This window comes from Arachis hypogaea, chromosome 2, assembly GCF_003086295.3.
Source record: "Arachis hypogaea cultivar Tifrunner chromosome 2, arahy.Tifrunner.gnm2.J5K5, whole genome shotgun sequence".
Classification (NCBI taxonomy): domain Eukaryota; kingdom Viridiplantae; phylum Streptophyta; class Magnoliopsida; order Fabales; family Fabaceae; genus Arachis; species Arachis hypogaea.
In genome coordinates, this window is record NC_092037.1 from 1349929 (window position 1) to 1367518 (window position 17590).

At 35.7% G+C, this 17590-nt stretch overlaps 2 protein-coding genes across 2 annotated transcripts; both read left to right on the plus strand.

Annotated features, from left to right (window-relative positions):
- Positions 1–874: 874 nt before the first annotated feature.
- Positions 875–4805, plus strand: LOC112731342 (uncharacterized). The gene is made up of 4 exons (XM_025780852.3): positions 875–1087; positions 2161–2287; positions 2375–2447; positions 4326–4805. The coding sequence occupies exons 1-4, from the start codon at positions 1060–1062 to the stop codon at positions 4602–4604; spliced, it is 507 nt and encodes a 168-aa protein (XP_025636637.1). The 5' UTR covers positions 875–1059; the 3' UTR covers positions 4605–4805.
- Positions 4806–5147: 342 nt separating this feature from the next.
- Positions 5148–7805, plus strand: LOC112731358 (uncharacterized). Its single transcript, XM_025780853.3, has 4 exons — positions 5148–5313; positions 6107–6233; positions 6340–6412; positions 7345–7805. Exons 1-4 carry the CDS (start codon positions 5286–5288, stop codon positions 7606–7608), a joined length of 492 nt encoding a protein of 163 aa, XP_025636638.1. The 5' UTR covers positions 5148–5285; the 3' UTR covers positions 7609–7805.
- The last annotated feature ends 9785 nt before the right edge of the window (positions 7806–17590 follow it).

Here is a 17590-nt window from a genome sequence, read left to right on the forward strand (position 1 = left end):
GGTGGGTTAGGTTAAACAAGAACAATGAGTTAGGATAAAGAACAAAAACAAACATACATAATAGATTTGTTTAAAATTGGAATTATTTTTAAGGTTAATTGATTTTTTTCTTTTTTAAAATAATTTGATGATTTAAATTTTATTTTAGTTGTTATTGAAAAAAGGTATTTGTATGATAGAAATAAAAAAGATTATTAGTCATTTAACAAAAATATTTAAAAAATTATATTTGTTTTTTTAAAATTATTAATGAGGACATTTTTGTATATACAGTAATATAATATTTTTTAAAAAATAAATAAAAAATAAATATTAATGTAGATAAATATAATTTATATGGCAAATTTTTATTTATTCATTTTTTATTTTGTATCGATACATATAAATTAGTAACTGTATCATAGCAATTATCATATTTAAATATGTCTAACTAAGTTGGGTTGGTCTAGTGGTTAGCTCACTAGTCCGCTTAAGCAAGTGTCGGGGGTTCGAATCCCGCCTTGTGCATGCAGCAACCCATTGGCCAGCGACAAACCCTTAAATGGAGCTCAGTACCGCGGCGGATTAGTCCTTGACCTGTCGGGTTGGGGGATACCGTGGGAAACCAAAAAAAAGGAAACCAAGTTAGGTTAGTCTAGTGATTAGTTCACTAGTTCGCTTAAGTAAGTGTTAAAAGTTCGAATTTTACTTTGTGTATGCAGCGGTTTAATATTTGACCTGTCAGATTGGAGGATACTGTGAAAAAAAAAGAATGAATACCTCATTCGGTCCCTGACAATTACCTCGAAAGAACAACGAAGTCAAAAAAAAAACATCAAGTCCGGCCCATGATATTTTTTTGGGACTGATTAGCCCCGTACAAAAAAAATAACTTGAATTTATCATGAGTCGAGTTGAGATTTTTTTTGTTAAGGGTCTTATTGTCTTTTGAAGTAATTGTGAGGAGATATTTTGGATTTTATTAAAAAAATGATTAATAACGAAAACTTAAAAAGCTGATATTAAGAACAACGGAAATCAGAAGCTGAAGCAAGTGAGCAATCTACGAAGCTTGGTGTCATGGGACAAATCCTCGACAAGCTTCAGGGTAACGCTCCAAATCCCAAAACCAACTTTCTTCTTTTATTATTGTTTTTTTCTCTCTCTATCTGATTGCGGAGATTCATAATTCGTCTCTTTGATGCGTTGACTTCCATGTTCTCACCAAGATGCATACATGATTTTCTCTGATTTAAATTACATGCACCTTTCTATTTGCTGTAGTTTAGATATTTCATTGGATACTGCTGCTTTCTGATTTAAATTTATCATGTGGTTGAGAATTATGAAATCTATTCTGTAATGTGTGTTTTAACTAAGGGTTTCAATTAGGTTTTGAAGTGGATTACATATTAAACTTGTGATAGTGGAGTAGCAATAAGAGAATTGCTAAACCCGTATGCTTAGTTTCTTTTGCTGGAAATTAATCTGAATGTTGCAACTGCAGTTAGTGTGATGTTACAAAGGTGATGGTGCTTAGTTGGAAAAGTGGGGTCACTAGACTGAATGGAAGTAAGAATGGATGCATTAGAGTCAATTGTGATAATACCTCATTTTAGTGCTATGGACAAGTTCAGATAAGTCCTCTAGAGGCTCCAATTAGGACAGTGGATCAGATAAAGGGTATTGCTATAGCTAGTTATTGGTAAAGTTCTTGTGCTCAATTCCCTTGCTTATAGATTTGCAGATTTTAGGCCTTGATTAATTAGGAATGGATCCCCTCAGTTGAGAATTCCACATATTCTTGCCATTTTTAGATCTGAGTTAGAGCCTTGGAGCAAAAGTTGAATTGTGTCCACCTGAACTCATGGTTGCGGGTTCAATTCGTAGAATCAGCCACTAATGCTTGCATCAAGTTAGGCTGCCTACATTACACTCTTTGGATGCGGCCCTTCCTTGAACCTACATAATGTGGGATGTTTTGTACTGGGCTGCCCTTGTCATGTGTAGATCTTTACCATTGATTTGATTTTTGTTTGGGACCCATCCTTGAGTCCCATCTTGTTAATCAATGTTAAAGATCCACGTGTATGATGGTACATATATTTGCATTAACTTTAATGGTAAAATTATTGTGCTCAATGCTCCGTTTGCCTTTTAATAGCCTTTCACTTTACACAGGTAAGGAGTGGAGGCGAAAGCAAATAAGGAAGATTACAGATCGAGTTTTTGATGGCGTGAAGAATGAGACGGGAAGGGCTAATTTGAAATTTGAAGATCTGTATATTGCTGTTTTGATTGTGTACAAGTGAGATATCTGCTTCAAAATTTAGCCCACATTTTAGCTTGGTTGATATGGATAATTATTCTATATGCGGTGGTTTCTATGTTGTAGTGATATCAACAAGCATTTACCTGGTCCGCATTTTGATCCTCCACCAAAAGACAAAGTCAGAGAGATGATGAAGGTACTTTATTGTTTCACAATGAGAACAAACTATGTTTCTACTTATATGAAATCTTCACCATATGATTATATGTAGTGAATCTGTGCTTTCTGTTATATACATTTTATGAAGTATATGCATTTCTTGATCATTTTATAGTTTTTGACGTATTCATTTATTTAACTATGTTAATGATGGAGGATTTAACCTGAGAAGCTACCTTTCGCCATCTGCTAAATTGTTAATAATATAGAACTCTGGGTCATTTGAGCAGTTGCTGAGTCAATTATGTTTGCAAGAGCTATTCTGCATTGAGTTTATGTGAACAAACTTCACTGAATTGTGATGGTTTATGGAGAACCATTTTGTTTCTGGATTCCTAGAGGGTTTCTGAGGCAGTGTTCAGTTACCTGAGTATATTATCACACTCTCCACCATGTTGGAGATGGTGGAGAGTGTGACTACCATGCAATCACAGGGAAGAACTGAACTCTTTTACTCAAATCCCAAGGTTTTCGACAAATTCAGTTATGTGCTACTAAATCATATCGCTCTTGGGAAGGTGATATGTTATACAATCCAACTAAGAAGTTCAAATTCTAATACCTTAACAAAGCATTTTTCCACTAAGTAGGGTCGGTTACATGGATCAAAGATGTCATTGCATCTTGCATTGGGATGCATCAAGATCTTACTTTGATTGTTGCAGGCCTAACACAACCATACATGGATCCAAAAATGTCAAACATCGTGGCCATGAATAGGGATGTGACAAAATTTACGTTGCCGCAAGCCTAACACAACCCTCCTCGTTTTCTTGGATTCCGAACTTGGGACCGGGTATCTAAACATAGGTTGGGTTAGAAGTTCAAATTCCAATACAACATTAAAAAATCAATGACCGGCTAGCACAAAAGTATATCTTAAATCCTTAGGGAGAAAACAATAATATCTTTTGTCGTGTATCAGTGGAGACACTTCTGCATTCATATCTCTACGGTAAGTGGATTATGTTATTATAAGTTCCTGTTGAGTTATAATTGTCATGTGAATGATAATGCTTTCTGTATAGTCAGGGTTGTTATTTACCATAAGCTAAGAGTGTACACTTATTTTCAACCAGTTAGCTGCTGTGATTTGTCATACTCGTAGAGTCAATCCAGAGTGTCTGGAAAAGATTGATGTTAAAGATTTTTGGTGTGGAGAGCTGCAGGATCTTTTTGACGAAAGATCATATTTATTTGGGACACATTAGTCTAGTTGGGAAATTGTTCTGGGTCTAGTATTTCTCTTTATGTTAAGAAGCACTATCATGTATGTAGTTAAAATCAACATAGAAATCTTTGATTAAGTACCAGTACTAGGAGAGAAACAGTTTATTCAAGGTCCATCTTTCTCTCTATGCTTGACTATGTATATCAAATCATCTAAAATAAATTGAAGGGTACATTATACCCACTTGAGTTTTGAGGTTAGATGATATTACACACGATACATCTCGATTTCTAAAATATATATTAGCTCCCCTAAGGTTTAGATGATATTACACATTTGTACTCAATACTCTAATGCTTTTGGGAAACTTGACCTTGTATTGTAAAATTTGGCATTGATCTCTGTAAACATAGCAATAAGGGAGTATTGTGTAACTATGACAAATCAAGAGATGCGGAGTGTAATATCTTATCATTTTAAAAGAGATAAAGTGTAATTTACCCTAAATTTAATTTACAACTTCGTTCGGACAAACTTTTATTAAAAATAAAAAAGGAAACCTTTATTTGGACAAACGGAGAATTTTTTAATTGCTTCAACTACAAGGAACAAGTTTTCCTTGCAGTCTTATTGTCAACTGTTGGCACACTAAAAATCTTTTGTGATTCATATGACATTGTGCAGAATTGTGATATCAACCTTGATGGGGAAATCGACCGGGAAGAGTTTTACAATTTCATCAAGCAGTTGACTGCTGATACTTTCATCATTGTTAGTCAAAAGCTTATTATCACTTTGGCTGTAGCACCAGCTGTTGCATTGGCAACAAAGAGAAGCACTGAAAAGGTCCCTGGTGTTGGGAATGTGGTGCAGAAGATACCAAATTCGGTTTATGCTTCACTTGTGACCCTTGCAGTTGTGTGGTTCCAAAAACAGACCTTTGGAGATGATCCAAAGTACTAGTCATTGTTCATTGTTAATCACTGTGTTTTAATTAGCACTTTAGCAGAATGGTACAATTTTCATTATTTGTTTACGTAGGATTGCTTACTGTTTGCATGTTAATTACAAAATAGTTACACTCTTGATTTTACTGTCAAAGGTTATGCTTGTAAATAATAACCTGTCTTCAATAAAATTATGTACAATAATTATGATGGATAATGATTGTTCTGAATTGATTCTATCATGAGTTTGATCTGATTTTTTTTAAATATTGCAATAGCCTAGCTCTCTTTAAAAATTGGTATAGGGATGATAAATTAAAGTGTTTCTTGTGTAATACCAAGAATTATATTTTTTCCCCTTTGAATTTGGGTTTGCTAAAGAATTACTCTATTTATATTTTTTTATTATTATTTACCTAGATTATTTGAATTTTTTAGTTAATAAACACTTTTGTGTGATAGTATTTATTTACTTATATACGTAAGTATTTTTATTATTTTGTTCTTTTCTTTTTTCTTCTTTATGTGGAATACATTGGTCCCAAGATGACTAATGTAATAATGCAAAAGGTGTGAATTGTGATTCAGAAGCACACCCGAATCAAACATTATACCTTTTCTCTATTGCACTTCACTCCCCAAAAGTGTTGATTGAATTTGAACCTTAAAAACATTCGGATCCACAGTGAGTGGTGCCATGGAACAAGTCCTGAACAAGTTACAAGGTAATGCCAATGCCAATGCAAATGAAACTGCATTTTTCTTAATTTAATGTACTTGTAGCTTAGTTTCTGAATTCTGCTCCAATCAATTAAATGATTTCAATTTTTCAAGTTTCTCCGATTTGTATTTATTTATTTTCAGGATTCCTTTATTAGTTTTTTGGCTTGCAATTCTTTTTAATCTATTTGGAGAATGGGGGTTATAGAAAAATGGTTTGAGACCAAAGATGTGAAACTTGTAATTATTTTTCTTTCATTTCAATTGCAAGTTTAGCAACCAATGTTTTGATGAGCAATGTGTTGATTTTTTATGTCAGTAAAATTATTGGGATACTTGATTTCTAAGTTGTTATCATACAGAAACTGATACTATACCAATATATTGAATTGATAGATGCAAAGATTTACCTTTCTATTGGCTGTTCTGTGGTTGAATTGATATGATATGGTTGAAAATTTATGAAATCTAGGTAGCTGAGATAACCAGCTTAATGATTTTGCAGTCTCTACATTATTCAAGATGATATTGTCAATGTTATTGTAGACATTGCATTACATTATTATTTAAGATACTGCATATAAATATAAATAACATACATGTTATTGGTAAAAGTTGTTGCACTCAATGTACTTGCTTGTGTTAAAGTCTTTCACTTCATATATGTGTTTTTTTTTTAATTATTTTCTAAGCTGAATTATATCAGTTCATAATCAACATCACAAAACCTGAGAGGCAAAGTTAATCAACATGATCAATCATCTTACTTATGTTTTAATAAACCTGCATTTTACACAGGTATCTATCTAAGGAAAATGCAAATAAAGATTATTACAGATCGAATTTTCGACACCGTAAAGAATGATAGAGGAAGAGCTAATTTGAAATTTGAAGATCTGTATATTGCTGTTTTACTTGTGTACAAGTGAGATTTCTGCTTCGAATCGCTGTTGAAATTTTAGTTTACTATGGTTTTTTGGAAGGAAAAAAAAAATTGTATAGACTTGAATAATTCTTGTGATATGTTGTAGTGATATCAATAAGTTTTTGCCTGTTACACATATTGATCCTCCATCCAAAGCCAAAGTCAGAGAAATCATGAAGGTACTATAAACAACTTGCTGTGGTTACTTACATATCAAAATTACAATAGTACTCTGCTCTATCTATTTCATTATTCTGTGTAATTTCGGTTCATTTGAGTGATAGTTCAAGATGTATTTAGGATAGTGTATTTAAACAATGGACTAATTTTCTCTCTTTTTTTTTTTGGGATGGAAAAGTATTTGCTCATAAATCATTAATCATTATCATCTTTCTGTCTATACTTGACTGTTTTAAAACATCAAATCTCCTAAAAGTTTATCCAAATTCCCAACCTTGTTTGAACAAACCAAAAAATTGTCAATGCCTTCAACTACAATCAACGAGTACTCCTTCTTGTATGAGTAAATGGTCAAATTAGTCCCTGAAAGATCATTCATTCTCTAAATTAGTCTTTGAAAATTTTTTTTAATCAAATTTGTCCTTTAAATATTTTAAATTAGTCATGTTAGTTCTTTCGTTATTTTGTTTATTGATTGTGTCAAAATTTGAACGTGACACGTTAAGTGACATCTCAACACATACTTAGGAGTCTTAATTGACTATTAACATTATTAGTTTATGAAATTAGATCAAATCAACCTCAAATTGTGGGATTCAAATGCCTTAAGTTCTCCCGTCAGTTAAGTTTTGATTTGATCTAATTTCATAAACTTATCATATTAATAGTCAATTAAGACTCGTAGGTGTGTGTTGAAGTATCATTTAACGTCTCACATTAGCAAATTTTGACATTATCAACAAACAAAATAACAGAAGGAATAACATGACTAATTTAAAATCTTTAAAGAATGAATTTGATTAAAAAATCTTTCGGAGACAAATTAAAAAACGAATAATCTTTTAGGGACTAAGTTGATCGTTTACTCTTCCTATTATATTGAAATTGTTGCATTCTTGAATCCATTCTAATTCATATCACAATATTGCAGGAATGTGACATCAACTTTGATGGAGAAATTGATCGAAACGAATTTTATGACTTCATCAAGCAGATCACATCAGATACAGTCACGATCGTCAGTAAACGACTCATCCTCACCTTCGCCATAGCACCAACGGTCGCCATGCTAACAAAGAAAATCACAGAAGGGATCCCACATGTTGGGAATATGGTTAGATGGTTACCCAATTCAGTTTATGCTTCAACTGTGACACTTGCAGTTTGGTGGCACCAAAAACAAAAACTCAGTTGAAACTCTCAGCACAAATCATTGTTCCTCATTTCATTTTATGTAGAATGATGTTATTTTCATGATTGTATATGTTTGGATTACATGATGTTTGCATTTCATGAAATAACACTTGATGAGAAAATCGGTTAAGGTTGGATTTTGAATGAAACATGAAATGTCTTCAATAAAATTATAAAATGATATTGGAACTATTTTTTTTTTATACACCTCTTTTGTACACATTATTTTTATGGTATAAAAGACAAAATTTTATATTGTCGTCTTTCTTGTTAATTACTTTTAATACTAAAAAATGGAGGTGTATAAAAGTGGTGTAAACAAAGATAGTGCATATAATGTTACTCTAAAATTATTTGTATTAATAACAAAAAAGATTCATGTTCAATTATGGAATAATTCCTTTATGGAATATTTGAACGAGGATGTTTTATCTTTGTATGATTAAGTTTAAAATTTGATTAGATAAAATCAATTATTTAATGTTAGCGAAAACTCACATGCAGATGTCTTTACATGAAATTTAATAACTAAAAATCAATTCCGCTTATGCTATACTTGCAGTACATAGTCGATCTCAAACTCGGATAAAGGAGAAGAGTTGTGTTAGGCCTTCAACAGCCAACATAAAAATTTAGTCGAATCTTCATGACCCGGAAGCAATGCGCTGTATGGCTCGCGTACAGTGTCAAATAAGCAAGAGCCGCTGTATCGGTGCCCGGGTGCAGTATTAAATGAGCAAGGGTTCCCGCGTTTTCGTGGACGGACGAGAGTAAATAAATTAGTTCATAAAGAAAAAGATAAAGGTAAAGGTTGGAGTGACAGAAGGTTGAGATTTGGGACATGGAACATATGCACTCTAACAGAAAAATCCATGGAGGTGGTAGATACCATGACAAAGAGGAAGATTAACATCATGTGCTTACAAAAAACAAAATGAGTCGGCGTGAAGGTTAGAGAGTTTGATACATTCGAGTTCAAACTATGGTATACAGGAAAGGTGAATAATAGGAATGGGTTAGGTATTATTGTGGATAAGCAGTGGAAGAATGACGTAGCGGATGTCAAGAGGGTGGTTGATCGGATCATCTCTATCAAACTTGTGATGGAAGGAGGTACTTTTCATGTGATTAGCACCTATGCACCGCAAGTGGGTTCGGACGAACAATACAAGATAAGGTTTTGGGAGGATATAGAGAGTTTGATCCAAGACATACTTTTGGGAGATAAGATTTTCTTAGGAGGAGATTTAAATGACCATATTAGAAGAGGAGTGACTGGTATGGAGGTATTCACAAAAGCCATAGTTTTGGGGTAGTTAATACTGAGAGTAAAACTATTTTGGACTTTTCCTCAACATTTGACCTTCTCATCGCAAATACATGTTTTAAAAAGAGAGACGAAAATCTTATACCTTATAGGAGTGGCATGGCAAGCTTTCAAATCCAGTGTTATCAAAACCGGACCGACCCGTCCGGTCGGACAAAAAACCCGGTGAACCTATGACAAAACCGGTCCGAATGAGCTTGCTGACCGGACAAAAAAGAGAACCGGAGAGACCTGGTTTGAACCGACCGGATTTGACGAAAATCAGTGAACCGGTGGGTTTGAAATAACCTGGACTGGTTCGAACTTTAATTTTTTTCCTTCAAGTGAAACGACGTCGTTTCGATTAAAAAAACACTGGGCTGAAAGAAAAGAAACCCTAGCTTGAAGCTTCTATCCCCTTTCCCAAACCTATTCTCTTTCGGCCTTCCCAATACCCCCCAAACTCATGAGGGAGACCACCTGAGACCGAGAGTTTGAAAGAGTGAGAGAGACTCGTTCAGCCAGTGCCACCTCATTGTACTCGCAGTTTCGCTCTCGCATCACCCACCACAGCCAGCGCCACCTCCATCAAACGTCGTCGGCTCATGTATGTCTGTCGCGTCCTGCTATTGCTACTGCTCGTCGCCTCCTGTCCTGTGTCGTTGTGTGTCCATCGTCGTCCTCCTTTTGCCGATTCGGTCGTCCAATCGGCTCCATGCTTCTTCTCCGGTCTCCCTCTTCTCTGCCGGCGGTGCATAAGGTATGTATTTTTATTTTTTTGAAGTTATTCAATATTTTAAATTTTCAATAATTTAGTACTTTAGTTAGAATTAATTGATTAATGGTGTTGATTATCTATGTTGATTTCTGTTAGATTGTTCATTTTTTTGTTTTATATTGTTGTGTAACATATTGTTGATTATAGTGTAATATATTCTTGTTATATGTAATATATTGTTGTTATATTTGGTTGCTATTGTATATTGTTCTTAGTAGATTGTTGTTGTATATTATTTCTGTAGTTTAGTCATTTAATCTTGGTTGATTAGGAATTTAGGATGGCTTCATCAAATACATCATCAGAAACACCAACTTTCCAGGAACAAGGATAAACTCTTGATGCAATAATTGGAACCCAAAAAAAAAAACAGTAATAGAGAAAAAATTGATCCTGCATGGGGCCATTGTAAACAAGTTATGGATAAAGGTAGAACTGTTCTGCTATGTATTTATTGCGAGAAGCTTATTAGGGGTGAAAAAATTAATCGGGTTAAGCATCATTTGGCTGGAAAAGGTGGAGATATTGAGGCATGTCGAAAGATACCATGGTGCGCGAATTTGTGATTCACACAACTGAACCGGCAAGTGCACCGGGTCGTCCAAGTAATACCTCAGGTGAGTGAGGGTCGAATCCCACGAGGATTGCCAGATTGAGCAAGTTGTGGTTCTCTTGCAAATCTTAGTCAGGCGAATAGAAGATAGTTGTTGTTTGTTGTAGGCGTATAAACAAGCAATAACAATAAAACATAGAAACAGTAGTGAGAAATCAGTTAAGGTTTCGGAGATGCTTATTCTTCTAGATTAACATGTCATACTAACTACTCAAATGATGAATAATTCCTTCAATGGCAAGGCTGCAAGTGATTAAGCCATTGGTCGTGGTCATTAATCTCCTTAGATCCAAACCAAACACCCAAACATGCTACATCAATCGGGGAGAGGGTGAAGCGCGCGCAATTCAATCTCTTGATGATCCTACTCAGAACGCCAGAGACAAGGTCGGATCTTCCGAATCAGAGAATGACGCTTTATGATTCTATCCCTTAGAGCCACATGAACCTCAATTACCCTTGACTAATGGGATTTCATGTCACATATCCCAATTAGTCCAAGTAACTTGTTGGAACCCGTGATGCCCTCTCAAGCTATAACTCAATACTATCCGGGTCAGGACTCATAAAGAACTCATGCAGAACAGGGAGGTCATACTTTCGTTCCACCCCAAATTCATAAGGATGAAGAATGACAATGCATTATAGAATAGAATCAAACATAGATTGAAGTAGAAAAGTAATCGTATTAATCAGCAGAGCTCCTAACCTTAACCTAGGAGGTTTAGTTGCTCATAATGTATAAAAATAATGTGTAAGTGCTTCTTCCCTCTTGGGAGGCATAATCCTCAAGAAAAATGAAGTCCCTTATTTATAATAAAAACTCTAAAATTAAACTTAAAAGATATTGTTTTTAATTAAAAATTACAAAAGAGAAATAAAATAAGATAAGAAGTGCTAAAATCTACTTTGGGGCCCACTTGGTAAGTGTTTGGGCTAATGCCTAACATTCAAATCAAGTTATGGGCGTTTCCTGCTCCCTGGCTGGCGTTGAACGCCAATTTGGGCGTTTAACTTGGGAGGTTGGTCCTGTTTGGGCGTTGAACACCAAAAGGGAATAAATTGGGCGTTCAACACCCGTTTTGGGCAGTCTTTTCCAAAATAAAGTATAAACTATTATATATTGCTAGAAATCTCTGGAAGTTAGCTTTTCAACTTCATTGAGAGTGCGTCAATTGAACCTCTGTATCTCCAGAAATGCTCGTTCGAATGCATGGTAGTCAGGATCTGACAGCATCTGTTGTCCTTTCTTTGCCTCTAAATCAGACTTTGCCAAAACTTGCCATTTTCACCCAAAAATCACCTAAAATCATAGAAAACCACAAAAACTCAAAGTAGCATCCAAAAAGTGATTTTTGCACTAAAACCTACTAAAACACAATAAAACTTAACAAAATATACTAAAAACACTAAGAAAATAATGCCAAAAAGTGTATTAAATATCCACTCATCAGAACACCAAACTTAAACTGTTGCTTGTTCTCAAGCAACCAAAAACAAGATAGGACTAGAAAGAAGAGGAAGATACAATAAGTCTCAGGGTTTTCAATGAAACTTAATTCCAATTAATTGAATGGGGCTATTAGCTCTTTACTCCTAAATAGTTTTGGCATCTCACTTTCCTTTGAAGTTCAGAAGCATTGGCCTCTCTTGGAACTAGAATCTGGATAATATTATTGATTCTCTTCTTTAAGCTCTTCTTGATTCTTCAACATAACTTCTTTTGGTGCTTTGCACCTTTTGAGTCTAGCCGTGACTCTAAGCGTTTTGTTTTCCCGTATTACCACCGGATATATAAACGCCACAGGCACTTAACTGGGAGAACCCTTTGGATTCGAATTTAGCTTTGCTTAAATTCCCAGACAGTGGTGCCCAGAGTTCTTAAGCGTACTCTTCAGCTTTGAATCATGACTTTAACTGCTCAGTCTCAAGCTTTTACTTGACACCTTCACACCACAAGCATATAGTTAGGGACAGCAACTCATTTGAGCTTTCTAGGCCAATTTTTGACCCTCCTAACCATTGATGCTCAAAACTTTGGATCCTTGCTCTTTTCAGTTTTCTTTTTGAGCTTTTTTTTTCTTTTATTTTTTTTCTTTTTGCTGCTTTTTCTTACTTCAAGAATAAATATTTTTTATTTTTCAGAGAATCGATAATACTTTTCTAAATTTACTGTTCTTCAAAAGCCAACATACTTAACTTCAATATCAATTATGCACTATTAATACATACATTCAGAAAGTAAAAGTAAAGCCACCACATCAAAGTAATTGGAATAACTCATGATATAACTCAATATCTTATGTATTTTACTACTTTTTTTTCAAAAATTTTCTTTTTAAGCTTGTTGTGGGGTACAAAAGATATCTTAAACCCAATTTTTTTTTTGAAAATTTAAACTACTAGACTAAAAAGAAAAGAAAACCTTAATAGTGATCATGTAAAATCTAGAATAGAAAACAGAATGAAATACTGAAAAATAGAAAGAAATGGAGAATGAAACTCAACCACCTCAGTACTAATGGTTGCTCAGGCTGTTCTCTTCTGTGAAAATGATTCATCTCCCTTTGGTGCCAATCATGATAATATACACCTGTAGCTCGCTCTGTAACATCAAACTTAGACAGTTTGCTTATCCACAAGCAAAGAAAACTTGGTCCCCTCTTGGCGTTGAATGCCAGAACTGCTTCCCTTATGGGCGTTGAACTCCCAACTCTCTTCTCCCTTCTGGCGTTGAACGCTAGTAAGGGGCACTCTCCAAGGAGTTCTGTTTCTCTCCTATACGTTCCTATTTCTGCTCTAAATGTTACACATGATCACAAACGTTAACAAGTAAGGAAAACTTATGGAAATTAGTTAAAATGAAAGCAAATGGAGATAAACAAAATAAATAAAAATAATAGTACTCTACTCATGGTTGGGTTGTGATGAGCGGATAATTTATACGCTTTTTGGCATTGTTTTTATATAGTTTTTAGTAAGTTTGAGCTACTTTTAGGGATGTTTTCATTAGTTTTTATGTTAAATTCACATTTCTGGACTTTACTATGAGTTTGTGTGTTTTTCTGTGATTTCAGGTAAATTCTGACTGAAATTGAGGGATTTGAGCAAAACTCTGAAGAAGGCTGACAAAAGGACTGCTGATGCTGTTGGAATCTGACCTCCCTGCACTCGAAATGGATTTTCTGGAGCTACAGAACTCCAATTGGCGCGCTCTCAACGGCGTTGGAAAGTAGACATCCAGGGCTTTCCAGCAATATATAATAGTCCATACTTTATTCGAAGAAAGACGACGTAACTTGGCGTTGAACGCCAAGTACATGCTGCTGTCTGGAGTTAAACGCCAGAAAAACGTCATGATCCGGAGTTGAACGCCCAAAACACGTCATAACCTGGAGTTTGACGCCAAGAAATGCCTTAGCTCGTGGAATGATCAAGCTCAGCCCAAGCATACACCAAGTGGGCCCCGGAAGTGGATTTATGCATCAATTACTTACTCATGTAAACCCTAGTAGCTAGTCTAGTATATATAGGACATTTATCTATTGTATTAGACATCTTTGGTCTCAGTTTTGTTTTATTCTTCATCCTAAGAGATCATTGATCACGTTAGGGAGGCTGGCCATTCGGCCATGCCTGAACCTCTCTTACTTATGTATTTTCAACGGTGGAGTTTCTGCACACCATAGATTAAGGGTGTGGAGCTCTGCTGTACCTCAAGTATCAATGCAATTCTATTATCTTTTATTCAAATCTCTCTTATTCTTATTCCAAGATATTCATTCGTACCCAAGAAACATGATGAATGTGATGAGTTAGATTACCCTCATTATCATTCTCACTTATGAACGCGCGTGATTGACAACCACTTCCGTTCTACATGAAACAGAGATTGAATGCGTATCTCTTAGATTTCCCAACAGAATCTTCGTGGTATAAGCTAGATGGATGGCGGCATTTATGAGGATCCGGAAAGTCTCACCTTGTCGGTGGTATTCCAAGTAGGATCCTGGGAATCCGGAAAGTCTCACCTTGTCTGTGGTATTCCGAGTAGGATTCCGGTAATGAATGACTGTGACGTGCTTCAAACTTGTAACCTGCTGGGCGTTAGTGACAGACGCAAAAGAGGGATTCTATTCCAGTAGGGGAGGGAACCAACCGGTGATTAGCCGTACTGTGACAGAGTGCGTGAGCATTAGTTTTCACTGCGAGGATGGGATGTAGCCATCAGCCATGGGTGATGCCTCCAGACGATTAGCCGTGCGACTGACAACCGCATAGGATCATTTTCCCGAGAGGATGAAAGTAGCCACAGTTGATGGTGAACCCCTATACAAAGCTTGCCATGGAAAGGAGTAAGAAGGATTGAGTAGAAGCAGTAGGAGAGCAGGCGTCCTTGGGCTCTGCAGCATCTCCATTCACTTATCTGAAATTCCCACTAATGAATCTGCATAAATTTTCTATCCCTTTTATCATTCCTTTTTATTTATTATTTATTCCAATAATCACAATTCCCCTTTAATCTGCCTAACTGAGATTTGCAAGGTGACCATAGCTTGCTTCATACCAACAATCTCTGTGGGATCGACCCTTACTCACGTAAGGTTTATTACTTGGACGACCCAGTACACTTGCTGGTTAGTTGAACGGAGTTGTGTCCACTCGTGCCAATTTCTAAAATCCAATTACAATGAATATGAAATCACAATTTCGTCCACCAGGTTACCTCCCAACAAGCGCTTCTTTACCGTCACTAGCTTGACGGTCAGTTCCTTCAAGGAGGAACATAGTCATAGAGGAATAAATCCTCACTCCTCACTGGGAACTTCCTTCCTGTGCTCTCATGGATCAGCTTAATATGCTCAAGAGACAAGATCCTATTCATTGCCTGAGGTAGGATTGGGCTTGCAAGAAATACTACCCTCGTCCCTGGTGAGAAGCCTTCAGTAGGGATATTGTTGTTTTTCCATCCCTTATGCATCCTTCTTTTGGGACCTTCCTCCTTGGTTGATAGTGCACACCCAACACCAAACTTATGTTTGATGGATGGAGAAACTGTATGAGTTTCCACCAAGGGAGGAAGTTTTAGTATTGTACTCTGCATGCAAGTACCTCCTTTATCAGGGGGTAGTAGAGGTTTAAAGACCTTGAAAACCATCTAATCCTTTCGTAACCTCAGCACCAATTTGTCTCTCTTAGTATCAATGAAGTTTCTTCCAGTAGAGAGAGGCCTCTGCTTCAAAACCTCAGCAAAAAGAATATTGATTTGTAGCTTCTTAAAAACTTTCAAAAACTGTGAGCAGTGCTCGTCTTTGGTCTCCTTTTGGGGATTCTGAGGGTGTGGTGCTTCAAGCTCTTGAATGGGTGTCACAGAGGGAACATGTGATAGGGTAACCTCAGTCTTTTCTGGAGCTTCTCTCTTCTCTGACCCTTTAGTAGCTTGCACTTCTTCCTTTGGTATGGATTCAGTATTTATTATGATGGCCTTGCACTCTACGCTTGGAGTAGGCACTGTGTCATTGGGAAGAGTGAGAGGTCTCTTAAGTAACTTGTTGAAACCCGTGATACACTCTCAAGCTATAGCTCAATACTATTCGGGTCAGGACTCGTAAAGAACTCATGTAGAACAGAGGTCATACTTTTCATTGGAATCATCGAAACCAAAGCCACACACTGTTAAAACCAGTGTTCCTCCTTCGTAGTTTCCATCATTCATTGCAAGCTTTTCTCCATTTCCTCGCACACCATTCTCCATTCCTTCTTCGACCTCATTGTCACAAAGAATCCTTATATTCTAACTCACCCACTTCGCTAGATCACACTGTCGTTTGAGCTCAGCAGCTAAAAAAAAATCGGTTTTTGGTTTGTGGGGTTTGTTCCAAATGGCATCCTTCACCATCCCTTGTCCCAAGTGTCTCTCTTTTTCACATGCACAAGAAATCCCAGTCATTCGGATCTTTGGTTTGTGATTCAAACTTAATTGGGGTTCAGATGTGGATTCCAAATGTGATTGTTTTAAAATTAAGAAACAGAAAATCAAAGACTTTGAGCTTGACTTAACTAGATTGTAAAACAACCAAACACACTCCGAGTCATTTGTTTTCTCACCTCAACCCACCTACTCGATAGTATGCATCCAACAATGGAAAACAGGGAGGAAACCTGGTTGGCAAGTTATCTGCGTGAGTTTCATAGAAGTGTATTAGAAACTAGGCAAGGAGAGCTGTATAAGAAAGCATGGGCAGCAATGCTAACTTAAAGTTTGAAGATATATTTAGGGAATTCTATGGGGAGGACAGATGGTCATCAATGCGGGAGAAATTATTTAATAACTTATAGTGGATGGATGTTGTGTGCTAGAATTGCTGGAAAAATCAGACTTGTCAGTTGATCCAAAAAATGCCTCTGCAACTTCCTCCAAGTTCATGGTATTCAGACAGCACCCAAGCTTCCCAGAAAGAAAACAGAGAATGAAGAAGTCAAGGTAGCAGTGGATGGATAAACCATCCACTTTTGTGTGTTTAATTATGAATAAACCATCACTCACATTGCATGATGAGTATGTGAACAATAATTTGTATTTGAATATTATCCTGTTATGCCTCTTAATCATTTGTTTGATTATCTAAAAAGATTGAATGATTCTACTTATATTATATCTATGTGCTAAGATATCAAGGATTAATTATGTTTTATTTTTTAAATTAGCTTTCTAACCATGCTTACTTGTGACATAAATGTTATTCAATATTAACAAGCTATTAGTATATATATACTATTTTTTAGTATCAACCAATTTTGATCAAAATCACATCATACCAAATAATCTCTACATAACCTTAAATGCTTCAGTTGAATTATTATTTCAAGATTTCAATGTACTCTTATTAATGACAGAGTTTATGTTCACCAAGCAAACATTACTACCATCATCAATAATTGAGAAGAAAACGTAGAATTGGCGTTTGTAATTGTAAGAGTTGAGAACAACGCTGCATGTTTCTCTTGACAAACTTAGTAAGAATAATTTTAGGAAAAGTATAGGTAAACAATGAAAATATTAAACAATGTAAACAATAGATATATCGGATGTTATTTTACTGGTGTACGGATGGTTATTTTAATATTAAAATTTAGAAGTTTAATTTGGAGGTGTAGTGTGTTTTTATTTGATTGGTGGTTGTTCACATTGTTCAACAAAGTCATTGTCTCCCTAGCATTCCCCATAATTTTAAGGGTTATGCTAGATAACCAATTAATTTTTTTGAACAACATGAACAACGGGT

Bases quoted from the DNA above. Each gene is read 5' to 3' on its own strand.
- LOC112731342 (XM_025780852.3), top strand. From the start codon at position 1,060: ATGGGACAAATCCTCGACAAGCTTCAGG. The intron at 1,088-2,160 runs GTAACGCTCCAA...CACTTTACACAG, and splicing joins AATCCTCGACAAGCTTCAGG to GTAAGGAGTGGAGGCGAAAG. The intron at 2,288-2,374 runs GTGAGATATCTG...TCTATGTTGTAG, and splicing joins GCTGTTTTGATTGTGTACAA to TGATATCAACAAGCATTTAC.
- LOC112731358 (XM_025780853.3), top strand. From the start codon at position 5,286: ATGGAACAAGTCCTGAACAAGTTACAAG. The intron at 6,234-6,339 runs GTGAGATTTCTG...GATATGTTGTAG, and splicing joins GCTGTTTTACTTGTGTACAA to TGATATCAATAAGTTTTTGC. The intron at 6,413-7,344 runs GTACTATAAACA...ACAATATTGCAG, and splicing joins AAGTCAGAGAAATCATGAAG to GAATGTGACATCAACTTTGA.